General features: G+C 32.1%; 3 protein-coding genes across 5 annotated transcripts; 2 read left to right on the forward strand and 1 right to left on the reverse strand.

The window, feature by feature from the left end:
- The first annotated feature begins 284 nt into the window (after positions 1 to 284).
- On the forward strand, positions 285 to 7,431 carry LOC126848060 (C2 domain-containing protein 3). 2 transcript variants are annotated; one of them, XM_050588591.1, is made up of 13 exons: positions 285 to 619; positions 804 to 1,726; positions 1,808 to 1,909; positions 2,073 to 2,204; positions 2,327 to 2,347; positions 2,447 to 2,602; positions 2,673 to 2,941; positions 3,197 to 3,349; positions 3,428 to 3,613; positions 3,693 to 4,700; positions 4,807 to 4,998; positions 5,085 to 5,362; positions 5,446 to 7,430. In XM_050588591.1, the coding sequence occupies exons 1-13, from the start codon at positions 456 to 458 to the stop codon at positions 6,893 to 6,895; spliced, it is 5,034 nt and encodes a 1,677-aa protein (XP_050444548.1). In that variant the 5' UTR covers positions 285 to 455; the 3' UTR covers positions 6,896 to 7,430. The 2 variants fall into 2 exon arrangements, with proteins under 2 accessions (XP_050444548.1, XP_050444547.1); XM_050588590.1 differs by having other exon boundaries at positions 2,327 to 2,602; positions 5,446 to 7,431.
- Positions 7,432 to 7,584: 153 nt separating this feature from the next.
- Positions 7,585 to 10,475, reverse strand: LOC126848067 (uncharacterized). 2 transcript variants are annotated; one of them, XM_050588608.1, is made up of 5 exons: positions 10,054 to 10,475; positions 9,522 to 9,703; positions 9,232 to 9,425; positions 8,900 to 9,152; positions 7,585 to 8,810 (listed from the first exon to the last, which is right to left on the reverse strand). In XM_050588608.1, the coding sequence occupies exons 1-5, from the start codon at positions 10,058 to 10,060 to the stop codon at positions 8,682 to 8,684; spliced, it is 765 nt and encodes a 254-aa protein (XP_050444565.1). In that variant the 5' UTR covers positions 10,061 to 10,475; the 3' UTR covers positions 7,585 to 8,681. The 2 variants fall into 2 exon arrangements, with proteins under 2 accessions (XP_050444565.1, XP_050444564.1); XM_050588607.1 differs by lacking the exon at positions 10,054 to 10,475 and having other exon boundaries at positions 9,522 to 9,899.
- A 14-nt stretch (positions 10,476 to 10,489) lies between these two features.
- On the forward strand, positions 10,490 to 14,694 carry LOC126848064 (general transcription factor IIH subunit 1). The gene is made up of 8 exons (XM_050588597.1): positions 10,490 to 10,645; positions 11,242 to 11,450; positions 11,544 to 11,745; positions 11,825 to 11,981; positions 12,070 to 12,609; positions 12,716 to 13,043; positions 13,168 to 13,343; positions 13,419 to 14,694. The coding sequence occupies exons 2-8, from the start codon at positions 11,297 to 11,299 to the stop codon at positions 13,539 to 13,541; spliced, it is 1,680 nt and encodes a 559-aa protein (XP_050444554.1). The 5' UTR covers positions 10,490 to 10,645; positions 11,242 to 11,296; the 3' UTR covers positions 13,542 to 14,694.
- The last annotated feature ends 739 nt before the right edge of the window (positions 14,695 to 15,433 follow it).

Here is a 15,433-nt window from a genome sequence, read left to right on the forward strand (position 1 = left end):
AAGGCAAAAGATTCAAATAACTTTTTTTTGTAATTTTTCAGGATTATTCTCTTTGATTTATTTATACTCAAATGAATTAAATAACTCGTGAAATTTATATTTTTGATGCTATCAAAACGACCGGTAATGTCCACCACTAATCTTCTATTATCACTGGGCCTACTTGATAATCACGAAAATTTACTCAGACAGTTTTTAATAGTATCTCGTCGTTGACTGTATCTATATCTTGCTTATCAATTCATAAAATTTTTTTTTTTTTTTTGAAAAAATCGCGTTTCCGATCCTTAAATCTTAAATTGGCAAGCCTGTATCGTTTATCAGCCCGCTCTATAATCGTCACATCTGCTCTATCATGTCGTTTCGCGTGGTTGTTCGGCGTTCGGCGTGCTTTTAACCTAACTCTGATGACAGATGTGTGAAATGTCAGTTATACGTTGTCTTACAGAAAACAAATGGATTCGGAAGTGAAGCCATACAGATCTCTGCCACCATTAGTCGAAGGTAAAATTCACGGTAATTTGAGGCTCGTTATTGACGAAGTTCTCTGGCACAGAAGTCCCGGTGATGTCACGGTAGTGGCTTCCTGGTGGGGCGAACACGACAGTGCTCAATTCAGGTAATTGTAATAATCCGTGCTTCGGAGCAACTTTTTTTCTTCGATGAAACAGATGAAAAAAACGAATGATGCTTAAACAAATATTGCGTGTTAATTATATATATATATATTTAAATATATTTTATTGTTTTCGTGAAACTGTACAATGTACATAACACAAAAATTTTCATATTTTTTTTTTCAGGCCGATAGATAGTATTACAGATACAGCAAGAACAGATGAGGATACAACCAAAACATATGCTATAAAAACTAATGCAACGCTTTTTGAGGATTATCTAAAAAATTGTGGAACATTAGAATTAGTGATTATTGCAGAAAAAAGTCGCAACATTATTGGCACAGCGCGTGTAGGAGACTTGTCTAAGATATTTACTTGTAAATATTATACTCAGTTTGTTCCAATATTAAATAATAATGGCGATAGAATAGGAAAAATACATGTTTCTTTGCAATTAATATATTTAACAAAGCTCCCAAATATGCAATTGAAAACATGCAAATACAATAAAAAACAAGAGAAAAGCGATGTTTTAGCATCAGTTGATGATAATTTGCAATATAATGAAGAACCAGTGACATTCTACAAGAATGCTGATATTATTAAAAAAAAAAACTTTATCAAATCTACAAATAATGATATGTGTGATGGATATAAGTCTGTTCTTAAAGCCAAGCGAGATCTTCAAGAATCGAAGACAAAGTTTAATGAAATGGTAACAGATAATTTAGTTGCTCAGATTGTTGCCAGAGCACAACGACTTAGAGGAGCAATATTAAAGGAGACTTACAATGATGATTCTTTAGCTCTTAGTGATAATTCAATTAGCAATGATTTATGTTCATATACTTCAGCAGAAAATGAAGCAAAGCTTTACGAATATATTTTGGGAACCGAAATGACTTCCTTAGAAGAGAAGAGAGCTTTAAATACATTGAGATCAATATCTCCAACTCCAAGTTTGATAGATCTGGCTTCTGAAACAATCACAGCTAGTAAAAAAGATAATATAAACATTAGACAAGGGAATGAAAATTCCCTTGTAAAATTAAACAGTTCTATAGAAGATGTATTGTATGAAAAGACAATTGATGGCGAGATGAAAGGTTGGTAAAGTTAATAAAGATTTGTAAACAGAGTAAATTAATATTTGAAGTTAGTTTAACAATAATTTTTTTATGTTTTAGGAGCACATCCTTTGGATCATGTAGATAGTATAAGAATTTTCATTGAATCCTTTACACTAAGTTCTGCGGGGTACAGACGTGCGAAATCTACATGCTTGCAACGTATGTAAATTTTTTTTTCTCTTGTAATGTCATATTTCATGAGAAAACTGATATTAATATATTTTTATATCAATATATTTTAAGTATTATATTTTGTAAACATTTGATATAAATATTGTATTGTATTTGATATGAAATTCATATTTTCTTTTTTCAAACATAGATGGTGTACCATTGTCACTGACATATTTTATTCAATATGATACAACATTTGGATCTACAAGACAAACAAATATAAAATCTAATAAAGAAATTAAGTTTGTAAGAACATGTGCTAAAAAACAAGTGGGTCAAGGTAAAGATTTGCATTGTTTTAGGAAAATTATTTAAATAAGATATAATTAAGACTTTTAAAACTTTTTATTAAAAATATTTTTTATTAAAAATATTTAATAGAATAATATATAATTGTTACAGTTATTGATTTCAACTCTGAAGGTATCTATAATATACAAAGACACATTATAAAGAAAAATTTTCCCTTAACATTTAAAATTTTTGTTCGACATCTTAATAAAAAATTTCCAACCGAGTTAGGATGTGGTTCCATGAATATCAATGACATTGCAAATACTGTAAATTTAAGCAGTACTCAACGTATAGTTATTATTAATAAAGGGATCAAAATAGGTGATTTAAAGATCACAGCAGAATTAGGCTGTGATTCAACTTACTTTGGAAAAGAATTTGTTGGTGAGTATAATATATTTTTGAGATATATTAAACAGATGTCGAATATCGGATAATAGAGTTATTTTATTAGATGCATTAATGTCTGCAAAAGAAAATATCCCTGTTTTGGAGATTAAATCTTTGAGCTCAAACGGTAATAAATACAGAAGTGCAACAGGAACTCATTCTTCCAAATCTAGTAGTAAGGTTTCGTCCGTCTCTGCCAAACGAATTGAATGTTTAACTAGTAATAACAATAAAGATTTGATTGCTACAAGAGATATAGCAGAGCACCGAGAACGAAGCTCAGATAATAAAAAAATTGATACAAGTAACCCAGAAAATGGTACTAAAGATAAGGTAACTTTAAATGATGTAATTAAAGTAGGAATGAATGCTTTAATGCCGCTTGGCTGTTCATACTAAATGAACCAAAATGTTGTTGAACAAGAAGTAGCAATAAACAGTAAGATAATTGTAGTAATACTCATTTAACATGGATAATTGTGTATAGCATGGTTGTGGCTAAGTGATATTCATTATGGCTTATTCAGATATAATAGTTATATTATTTTAAGTAAATATTTATCATGGTTCTTATTATTTGCATTTTAGGTTTTACTTCATGGCTTGATATATATAGCCGAGGGTAAAAATTTACCACAAGAATCTAATACCTATTTGATATGTAGAGCATTTTGGCGAGAGGATAAAGCAACAAGTCAAATCTGTAGTAATACGAAAAATCCATTCTATCATTTCTTTCAAGTACATATTTTTTCTTTTATGTCCAATGAAATGATTTATAAGCACAAAAGTGAATTTTATTAAAAACGTTTGTTGCAGCTAGTACCATTAATTCATAGTATAGAACTATTGGAGAGAATTAGAGATAATTATATAATCATAGAAGTATACAGTCGACAAAACAGTGAGACAGATAATCTGTTGGGAATAGCGAAATTACCTGTACACCAGTTATACATTGCATACAGAGATCCACTTGTTTTACCTCACTTGTTATTGTCAAAAGTAATTATAATTAATCTTATTTTCATCAGATTTAATATTGTCAAAATTTATTATATAAAATTTTTATGTTTTCATACAGTACCCTGTAATAAGCGTGGATGGTTGGGTCGGTATTAATGATCCAGTAAGTGGAGAATCTTGCGGAGAATTGCTTGCACTGGTCGCACTTGGCACTGCGGAGCAAATTGCATTACTAGAAGTGTCAAGAGGTTTAAGAAATACTAGTGTTATATCACGAACAGTTTATCACTGTCATGTTCATGACAATACGAATAATGCAACGAATGTTTACCAAGAGGGTTCACCGTGTAATGTTCCCGAAGTGTTAAATCTCAATTCTCGAAAAGTTACACGCGATAATAATTTCGCTTATCACGTTTATAATACGACCGATCGAGATTCAGTATCTGCTGATTATAAGAATCAAGAAAGTCAAACTGATATCTCGAGTCTTCAAGATGCGAGACTGGAGAAACCAGTGGAAGAAGTTGAACTTCCCGAACAGTTGGCTTTACATGCTTTAGTTGACCGTTTGACGAATGCGTTACATATTAATAAGACCAGCACTGATCAGTCGGCGCAGACAGAGATGAATCATGTGGATGAAGGAGAAATGAATGAAAAAGAATTATGTTTAAATACGCTAAATAGTAATAATTTTACTGATAGCGATAATAGTTGCAGTCCGAGAAATGATTTTCAATTACCTACGGAAATGTATAGAAGCGTTGGCGTCGGTGCAGAATACGACGAAGAAGTAGATCGACAACGCAATGCTTATGATAATTTTTCAAATTCATCCGTGATGAAAGAAAATGCGCAAAGACAAGAATTAAATACTGATTGTGATGGTTCTTTCTTTCGATCTGTCGTGGAAATTGAATGCGCGCTACATTTGCCGAAGATGAAAGGACCGAATAAATTTGTTGAACCGAGTACATATGTGACTTTTCAGGATTTAACTCATAAACTTGATTCTAATAGCCAATTGAATTCATATATGACGACGAATGTTTTTCCACACAGCTGCAATCCAAAATGGAATTGGAAATGCGACGCAAAATTACCGATGGATCTACTTTTAAATGTATGTAACCTTTGCAAATATCTATCGCATATTTCTTATCATATGAATTATCATATAACTTTATATTTAATACATGTTTTATTTATAATAATAATTTATGTTTTAGAATCAGAAAAGATTAATTCTTAAAGTATGGTATTTGATCGATCCAGATACGTCGACAGAAATAAATTTAGGGAAAGACATAGTGATTGGTTTCTCTGCTGTCGATCTCTCGGTTCTGATAGCTGGATTTCCCACAGTATCCGGATGGTTTCACATTATGGATTTTACTGGAAAATGCAACGGACAAATTAAAGTAAATTCTTGTGATTTGTGTTATTTTGAACGAGAGATGCATATATTTAATTAAAAGTTTTATATGTGTAATTAATTTAATTTTAGATAACTATAACACCTTTGGATAACTTACCTTTGGGAAAATTTGCACCGACTGATGCTATTAATTTATCGAGATGCAATAATTTGTCGCCGACAAACTGGAATCTGTACAACACACCTTGTAGCGATATGGCAGAATCTAATGCACATCGAATGTTATCATATGCAAGCCATAATAAAGACGGATATACACAAAATAATCCTAAGTCGAATGAATTTGTAGTAGAAATTGGTCACGGCCTGGAAGATGTTTCTATGTCTTTCCTATCATCGTCTTTGAAGTGAGTATAATATCGGGATTATTTTCTTTATTTTATTACTATTTTTCGTACAAAGTTAATTATGATTAATATATATGTTATAGGCAAAAATTGACCGAATTAGACGAGATCACAAAACGTTTGCAGTCACGTTTAAGTGATGTCACAAACACGGCTTTCGAAGATGATTTTGATAACGATTTCGACATGATCGAACCAAATAGTGATAATGAAAATACCGATAATAAAAATATCGAAATTACATCGCAAAATACAGATGTCGGGTACACTGCTAATGGCACGTTACAAATGCCGAAACAAAATAATATACAGAATGATCGAAATGACGAGGGACAGACTTCCGCTATAAGCAGTAATTATAATTCACATTTCGAATCGGGTTCAGATCAAGTTAGAACTATAAATTCGGATACGACTGATACTGGGTATTGCACTGGTCCTAATGCGCACTTCGCAGAACATGTCGGCTATTATCACAATCAATATCAAAATCGATGCAGTTCGTCAACTCGTAATTATTTATCAAGTAGTAGCGCAGAATATCCGGCGCGAGGTACCAAAACGCATATAAATCATCTACTCGACAAGCTTTCCTTGGACTTACCGCCTAGACCACCTTCTGCAACGGCTATACCAATGAGAAAAAACATTCTCGAATTGTTTGCAAGTTTACGGGAACATAGAAATAATTTTCAGGACAAAAGCAAGAACGATCGCGATATCGATACTTGCTCAGTGCCCACTCAGACAGATGACTTGAGTGAACCGCAGGCTTACTCTAATACGACGAATCTAGTCACGGTCGACGATGAAAACTTTTCTAAATCATCCCAAACATCGGAATCACAGCCTCGTAATAGAATATCGACAGTGATACGTGAAGAATTAGTTGCGGAGGAAAATAACGAAAGTTCCAATTGTGATGAACTAACGACATATCTAATCACTTCTAATGTACGTCATATGGACTTGGACAATATGTTCAATCCACTGCTGTATCAACATTTGTTGCCAGATCTGCAAATTACGGCTGCTGTATCGCCGGAAGGAGAAGCAGAACAACTGGACAATCAGTACGCGAGAAGTTTTGGCATGGCAATAATGCGCGATAGTAGAATCGATCATTCGACGGAGAATAAAACGACTTTATCTCGAAACGACATACCAACAAAAAGTCGGACAAGCACATTAGAGTCTGAAGAGAACACGGGAGAATTTTTCGCTTTGACAGATTCGGACATATCGGGAAATGTTGACAACAGCATCGATGTAACCGTCATATATAAATCCAGCAACAATGATTTAATGTCGGATAATAGTACAGAATCGACGATTGATATTATGTTCGACAAATCATCAGTACAGCAAATAAATGGACCCACCAAAACAGGGAATTACTGTCTCACAGAATTGTCTGTTCCCGGAGTTTCGAGACAAGCGCCTGAAGGCGGCAATCCTGTGGAAGATACTAAGATTGTTTCGGTTATGACGAATCAACAAGACAACATTCAGAATGTGTCAGCAGATTGCTAAATTTGGATACTTGTGTAAGATTTGTAATTAGATTAGAATATATAGAAAAAAACAATCTGTGTATATGCATGTGTGTGTGTACAGAATGAACAGAATGAAGCATTAACAATCAACAATATCTTCAAAACTATATGTGCTAATAGAGAGGAAAAATTTATTGAATGAAAATTGCATTGTACAGAAAAAGTTACCGTGTGCTGAAGATAAATTTTTTATGAATGCAATTATTTAGGGAAGTTTTGAAATATTATCTTCTATTTTTTTTTAGATAAAATTACATATATGTCTTTTTTTCATAAATATGTCCACAGTCTTCTTTATTATTTTGCATAAAAGTATTAATGAATTATTAGAAAATCATAATTTATTTCATAATTTATTTTGACGAAATATAAAATATTTTATATAGCATTCATATTTTTCGATTAAAATATTCACTAAATTTTTCATAGAATAAGAAAATTGATTGATGATTTTATCTTTTTAAAAATACAATATTGCAACATGCAACTGCTTTTTTTAAATATTATGTTTTTTTATTTTTTTGTAAAATGAGCCTTTTTACAAGAAGATTTAGCTTTTTTATAAAACGCCGCATTTTTGTAAGCCATCGTTTTATAAAAATTTTAAGCCTTTTTAAAAAAAGACTGATTTTACAATGAATCTGCAACATTTATAAAATTATATATTTATAAATTATATATATATATATATATATACATATATATATATATATACATATACATGTATATTTTATGATATAACATAATTGCACACATTATTCATAATTATGTCTTGTAAATTTCCAGATGAATGAATATTAATATTAGTGATAACATGGAGTACTTATCGAATTTCCATTAATATTCATCTATATTAGATAGAATTTTTCTGCTTGAAAACCTAATGTTTAATGTGGACATGCTAATTAAAGTATGCTTAAGATTTCTGATCCTTCACCGACATTATTAAATTGAATTGTGATGTTAGAAGAAAGCAATTGTATGAATATTCTTGCAATCTTTTTTTGTATGATACCACAATTGCATTTAATAATAGATTTTTAAAATATATTCAAGATTTTTCCCTTTCGGTTTCTGGATTAATAAATAATTCTAGATGTTGATTATTTGTCATAAATTCTATTTTTGCCGGAATTTAAGATACATGCCGGTTACATATACATTTATTAATAAAAAAAGGAATTTTTAATATACTTTACCAATTATTAAATGTGAATGGTGGTATATGAAAAAAATTATTATATTTTGCAAGAATTTTATATTTCTCACTTCTGACATAATTTAATATATGCAAGATTGCAATGAGGAAACAGGGGCTTTAAATTAGTTGATAATTAATTATGGTACTGGTGCTTGAATTAACTTATTATAGACTTATTATTATATATTTTCTTTTTCTTGAAGAAGGTATCATCCAACCTAATTCATAATTTATCCTATTGACTGAGGACTATGTATACGTAATGATAATATCAAGTAAATATTGACATTGGACTACTTTACTTAGAATATTTAAACTATTATTTGAAGTATTTACTATACATATATATGCGCATATTTTTATATAATCTTTGTGTGTATATAGCGCCTAAAATTAGACATATATAAGTTTATGAAAATGTATAAATATTGATTAATAATTAAATAAATTCAATCTATGTAAAAAATTTTTTTATATTTAGTGCATATAATATTAATGGTAGAATCACGAAAATGTTGAAAAATTGTATTCGAAATTTAATATCTGTTATAACACCATTTTTTTAATCTTTTAAATAAGCCGAGAGATATGCTTCTCTTCTAGTCCATTTTTTAACTACAGCAGGATGTGTCAGCCATATCTTTGCATCAGTGCCTTCATGAATGTGGATATCTGAACAATCTCTTACTTTCTACAATTACATAACCATAATTACATAAACATTAATATAATTATATAAATATTATTAAAGAATTTATATTAATATTACTGAAATCTTACTCGGAATAATTTAAGTTCCCTCTTCTTAAATTTTACTTGTTCTTGAAATTCTTGTGTCATACAAATCCTGCACAAGAAGATCTTGTTATTCAAGTGCCAATAATCTCCTGTTGGCTTTTTGCCACAAATCTTGCAAGTGTCTGTGTTGCGACTACAACACTTAAGGTCGACACCGAGTAGCATTTTAACTCTGCCACCAAAACTATGTTGAAATGTAATGCCTTTTATCTCTTTGCTGACGTACATACCAGGCCTGAAGCAAAACTATCATTACTAAACTATACTTACTTTGTAGAAAACTTCTGTGAAAATAATGTACGGAAGTTCTTTACCCTGGATTTTTATTGACATGGAACAATTTTCTTTCACTAGTAGACCCAAATGGATATTTTTGTGATTTGATATGTTTAGGAAAGGAAGGAACATTGTAATCAGATGGTGATGGATAATCTTCCATATAAGCAATAGATTTGCCAAATCGAGCAAGGCCACTATAACCCTTTTTGCTGATACTATGAGAACATGGCTAATAAGAAAATTAAATAAATATAATTATATAATTAAATAAATGTAATTACTATAATAATAACTTAAATATATATGTATGTAAAAGAATTTGTACCCTAGTTTTCATGGCGTTAAACGATTTCAAGACATTGTAGGAGCTAGGTCCTACATTGGGATTGTCTTCTAAGATGTAATATTTCATAAAGGGGCTCGCTCCCTTGTTGGAGGTATCGCGTGGTTGTCCGGAACCGAAACATATTCTTTGCTGCTCCGGTTTCCGTATTACGTACTCGAATTCTGTATCGGCGGAAAATAATTGCATCCAGTCTTAACTTTTGTAAAATATGTACACGTTGTCTCGATATAACTCCACACGTTATTATAAGTAAAAATACCACTGAAATTTTTTTCTCGATCTTGTAGATATTTTCAGTACTTTTAAAACATATTACTCTCTATGGTAACCTTAATATTGACCTAACTGATCACATGATGAAAATTATATCTCTCTGATATATATATATGCGTATATATACATTATTTAATTAAAATAATAATTTTGCATATTTACAAAAAGTGTATACACAAATCTATTGAAAAAGATAACATACTTTCTTATGATATAACGAATTTATATTCGTACACACCTTCCATAGTTTATTTCTAGGCCTATTTATTTGTAGGCCTTAATATTTATGAGAGAGATGATGCGAATTGATCTCGATCATATATTTGACTGAAAAATTTCCAAAATCGAACAATGTGTATATATTTCAGACGTTTCTCTTCTCGTCCAAAAACCGAATCATAATTTGGCGCCACGAGTCGACCACGCATGCGCACGTTCGATTACGCGCGCGGCGCGCAACGGTCTTGTGCTCAATGTCGTATCTCGAGAAATTGAAAATAATTTCTATCGAGAGAACGCGTAGCCGATTTTATTCGTAAATGCACGAAATAACTGCTGAATTCCTGAGGGTGGACAGATGAAGATTTTACGCGCGACGGATGCGAGACGGAAGACGAAATAAGGACGAGCGGTTCGCACAGGAAGCGACGACGACGCTGTCGCTTGAGCAACATAGTGCCGTCAGTCGCCGCAGGTCGATGGTGTTGTCCGTACCGACGGTCCGTCCGTAGCCGTGCTCGCGATGCGTCCACCGATGTGTGTTTCTGCACATGGCCGTGCCGCTCGACGGGCCTCCATACTGCTCCGCGGCTTTTGGCGACCCGACACCGGTAAACGCATGCTTTTCACGTCGAATTTCGCACGCCGTGAACGGGAAACGCGCGATAGTATGCGGGAAAGCGATTTTCGCGCCGATTAAAAACGTTTCATCGACGAAAATTGCAATCGCCAACTCCGCGGTGCGCTGCATCGTCTCGGTGTTGGCGCCACGACGTTGCATCGTTTCCACGACGTCAAGCAACATTCTCTATCTCTCATCTTTTCATATATCCTGCCTTTTTCGCATTTTTTGTTAAAAAAAAACGATATCGGTATTGTTGAAGTGCGCCGTATAATCTTCGTGCGATATTCAAGGACAAACAAGTTCGAGGTCCATGGTGTTCCATTCTTCTCTACTTGATATCGCGATATTTATGGGGGGATTTTCTTATCGCTTTTTCGCAGAGTTATTCAGAATAGTTGCGATATATGATAAAATATCATCTAGTGCAAAAAATTATTTTTTGTTAAACTGTATATTAGTGTGATAAATAATTATTTTTCTAATCTAAATATATATTATATTTTTAAAAAAAAAAGAGTTTTAGCACCTCTTTGTTTGCATTTTTCTATGCATATTCTATATAATATAATTTTTTTTTCTCAGGATTGTATCCATCATTTCTAGAAAAATTATATTATACTTTGTATCTCCCTTCACCATGACTACATCGTCAGAAGATGTTTTAATGCAAGTGAGTCAAGTGCGTTATAAAAAAGGAGATGGTACTTTATATGTGATGAACGAACGGATAGCATGGATGCTCGATAATAGGGATACTGTATCTGTCAGCCATAAATATGCTGATATTAAATGTGAGTTTTTAAGGAATCATATAAATCGTGAATTAGTATTGTTTTCAAGAAATTTTTGTATGACTAAAAGATATTTGATTCTTTTTCTTGCAGCGCAAAAAATATCACCAGAAGGAAAATCAAAGATACAATTGCAGGTGGTTTTACATGATGGTACATCATCTACATTTCACTTTGTAAACAAAAATGGACAAGAAGCACAAATTAAAGACCGAGATGATGTAAAAGAGTTGCTGCAACAGCTATTACCAAAATTTAAGAGAAAAGTTAATAAAGAGTTAGAAGAAAAAAACAGGTAAAATTTCGTTAGTTTCTCTACTATTTAAGTAGAATGTAATGTGGTTAATTTATGAATTATAAACATCTTTTTTTAGAACCCTCCAAGAACATCCTATGTTGCTACAATTATATCGTGATCTAGTTATCACACAAGTTATATCATCCGAGGAATTTTGGTCTCAACATGCTGCAGAGTATACACAAGCCAAAAAGATTCAACGCCAAGAGATAGGTGTTAATAGTGCTTTTCTAGTAAGATTTTTTTTATCTTGAGATTTTTTATTTAATATATAAATTATCAGAGTTATTAATGAAGTGATGAAATGATTAAATTTTTTAGGCGGATATTAAACCACAAACTGATGGCTGCAATGGATTAAAATACAATTTAACCGTCGATATAATAGAATGTATATTTAAGACTTACCCAGCCGTTAAGAGGAAACATCAGGAAAATGTGCCTCACAAAATGTCAGAGTCTGATTTCTGGACGAAGTTCTTTCAGTCACATTATTTTCACAGAGATCGTATCAATGCTGGGACCAAGGATCTTTTTACCGAATGTGCCAAAATAGATGATCAAGAACTTAAGAAGGAACTTCAATCTGGGATAAATGATCCTTTGGTAGATATCACTTCCTTCGAGGATCAAACATTGGATGAAAACTATGGAAGCGGATGTAACAAATCTGATAAAACATCGGGAAATATCGTTCATCAAAGTATGATCAAGAGATTTAATCAACATAGTATAATGGTTATGAAAGCCAGCACTGCCAAACAATCGACACAAATCAATCAACCGCAATTAAATGGATCTACACCGTCTGCGAGTAAAGTAACGAATAACGAACTAGACGGCGGACCAAAAACTAAAAAAGTACAGTACAATTTACTCAAAATTACAATCTATTTTTGCAATTATAATTGTCGCTCAAACAAAATAGAATGTATCATCTAATGTGTTTACAAATATCTTCTTACAGAGTAGAATACAAGAAAAGATAACTTACGATGATCTCGACACGAGCTGTGACGTAAATACGAATAAGGAAACTCCATTGCATTTGTCGCATGTAGATAGATATTTGCATGGACCTATACCAGGATATGGAAACACAGAACCAACTTCAGAAGAACTACTTATTACATTAAGCCAATTGAAAAAGGAAGCTTCTGGATGGCTGTATGGTAACACGTTACCGCGACAGGCAGCAACATCCTTAGTTAGTCCGGCTGCAGCAGTATCGGCTTTAGGTGAATTAACGCCTGGCGGATCTTTAATGAAAGGTTTTCGGGAAGAGAGTCTCGGACGTAAGTATTTTTGTTATTAAATACATAATATATAATATACATTGTAACTCATTTCTTCTATATATTCTTTAACCAATGTGAACACAGATATATATTTATAATCATTTAAATAAATATTATGTAGAATTAATACCAAAGGATTTGGAGAAAGAATTGTGTAATGTATATGTATGCGCATGTGAGTTGTTGAGGCACTTTTGGCGAAGTTTCCCGCCAACGACACCACAACTCGAGGAAAAAGCGATCAGAATGCACGAATCTTTACATAGATTTCATTCTGCTAAACTAAAGCCTTTTGAGGTAAATACCTTGTGTTACTCTTTTTTCGCTTATCAATGTCTGTGGAGATCTTAATATTATAAATTTCATTTTTAGGATCGTGTGCAAAGAGAATTCTCTGCAGTTAGTCAACATTTAACGAGTCATCTCAATCAATTGCTAACCGCTGCATATGGAAAGTTTGCAATGTGGCAACAGCGGAAGATGCAAATGAGGTAGCCGTTCGTTAAAATCTTTTAAAAAACAGCAACGTAAATAAACAGAGCAATATTGATTACATATTGCATTTTGTAATGTTACCGTAATTAGATATTAATGTGGATGTATTTTACATAAAAAAAGGAAAAAACCAAAGTTATGCCAGGTCATAGGCCTGTGTTGCCACATATTGTCTTTATTTATTATTATTACTTTTAAATGTATTTATAAAATGTTTTTTCAAACTGTTTTCGCAATATAATTATCCGAATTCAGTCACAACCGATGATATATCAATCCATAACTATGTATATTTTCATAATATGTAGTATATAGCTTATTTATTTACTTCTAATGGATTATATCACATATATTTGAAAGAGCGTGTTCATACTTAAAAGCGCACGGATGTTCTAAAAATATCTCGTTATGCTCAGAGAAAACATGATTTATAAATCTTTACGCGAGGAAGATGTAGTTGTATATAATCATGTAATGTCTATATTATGCGACAATTTTGATTTAACAAGAGTTTTTTGAATGAGACGTGTGACTGCAAGTATTGTACGATATCAAAATAACTGTGATACCGCCACTGTATAGTCAAGTTTGTTAATATATTCTCTCGCCTCGATAATATCTTTGTTATTATACTCTTGATTGTTTTGTTCACATTTATGTGACAACAATAATTTATGTGAACCTTTATTTATTTTTTTGTCTTCACATTTTTTTTTCTATAACAAGCATAAGTTGAGATAATTTTTATAGTTTTGCGACAAAATTTATTGTAAATTCGAATCTCACGTTTCTCGAAGATCATTACAAAAAGTTTTCAAGTTCTATCATTTATTTTTACTACAGACAGTGGCATTGGTATACTTGTATGATATCTGCGACATACTCAACTAAGTGTCTTAATTGTTGAATCCTATTTTTTCTTTACACTAATACTGGGTAAAGCAATCCGCGGATTCTCATAAACTGCCTACTCAGTCTCTACTGTAGCAATAATTTGGCAGTTGTAAAAAATATAAACGCGATCTATCTATCTTAATCACGAAGTAATGAGTGATTATACTCGCGCGTTACACTATTTAATTATTACTAGGCTAATATTATAAATATATTCTTACATTATGATTATAATAAATGTTATTATTGTGATTATGAATTTTTAATATCTAATATTTCAATTTTTTTTTTATCTTTTATTCTTGCATATTCATTCTTTTATCCCCCTCCCCCCTTCTCCTGTATATGTATATATATATATATATATATATATATATATATATATATATGTGTATATTAAATATAAAAACGCTCTTACTGTTTTGAACTTTAAATAAAATTTGAAAGGTGGTGAAGCAACGAAAATACGAATCCATTTTAATAATCAACAGGTTGCTGATTTCATATGTATACTTGTCATCTATTTCCATTCGATAAAAACAGTTCATCTAAGTATTAAAATACAAGCAAGAGAAAATACTCTTTGCGAAGAAATATTTCACACTATGTAATATATACAATGCGACGATTTTTTTCGTACAATATTTATCCTTTAGCAAAAATCTGTCGTAGGCTATAAACTGTTATAATAAATTTATTTAATAGAAATTTGAAAAAACGCGGGTTTGTGCTTATCCATTCGAAAGTTCGGCGTGCGCGATTATTTACCTGAAGCAGACGGAAGATGGCACGGTCTATTGTTGACCGGGATCAAAATGGTGGTCAGTAATGGACAGCAGTGCGGGGCGACATTCTGCACGATGCACACGAATGTCGATGAATATCGGTTATCGTCGGTATTCTAGATGAATAAATGAACCCATACGAGGACCTTGAGTGACATCGCGACGCCGTGTCAAGCGGTGCCCGGAATGCGTTCTCATGAGCGCACACGCTCG

This window comes from Cataglyphis hispanica, chromosome 3 (genome assembly GCF_021464435.1).
Source record: "Cataglyphis hispanica isolate Lineage 1 chromosome 3, ULB_Chis1_1.0, whole genome shotgun sequence".
Taxonomy (NCBI): Eukaryota; Metazoa; Arthropoda; class Insecta; order Hymenoptera; family Formicidae; genus Cataglyphis; species Cataglyphis hispanica.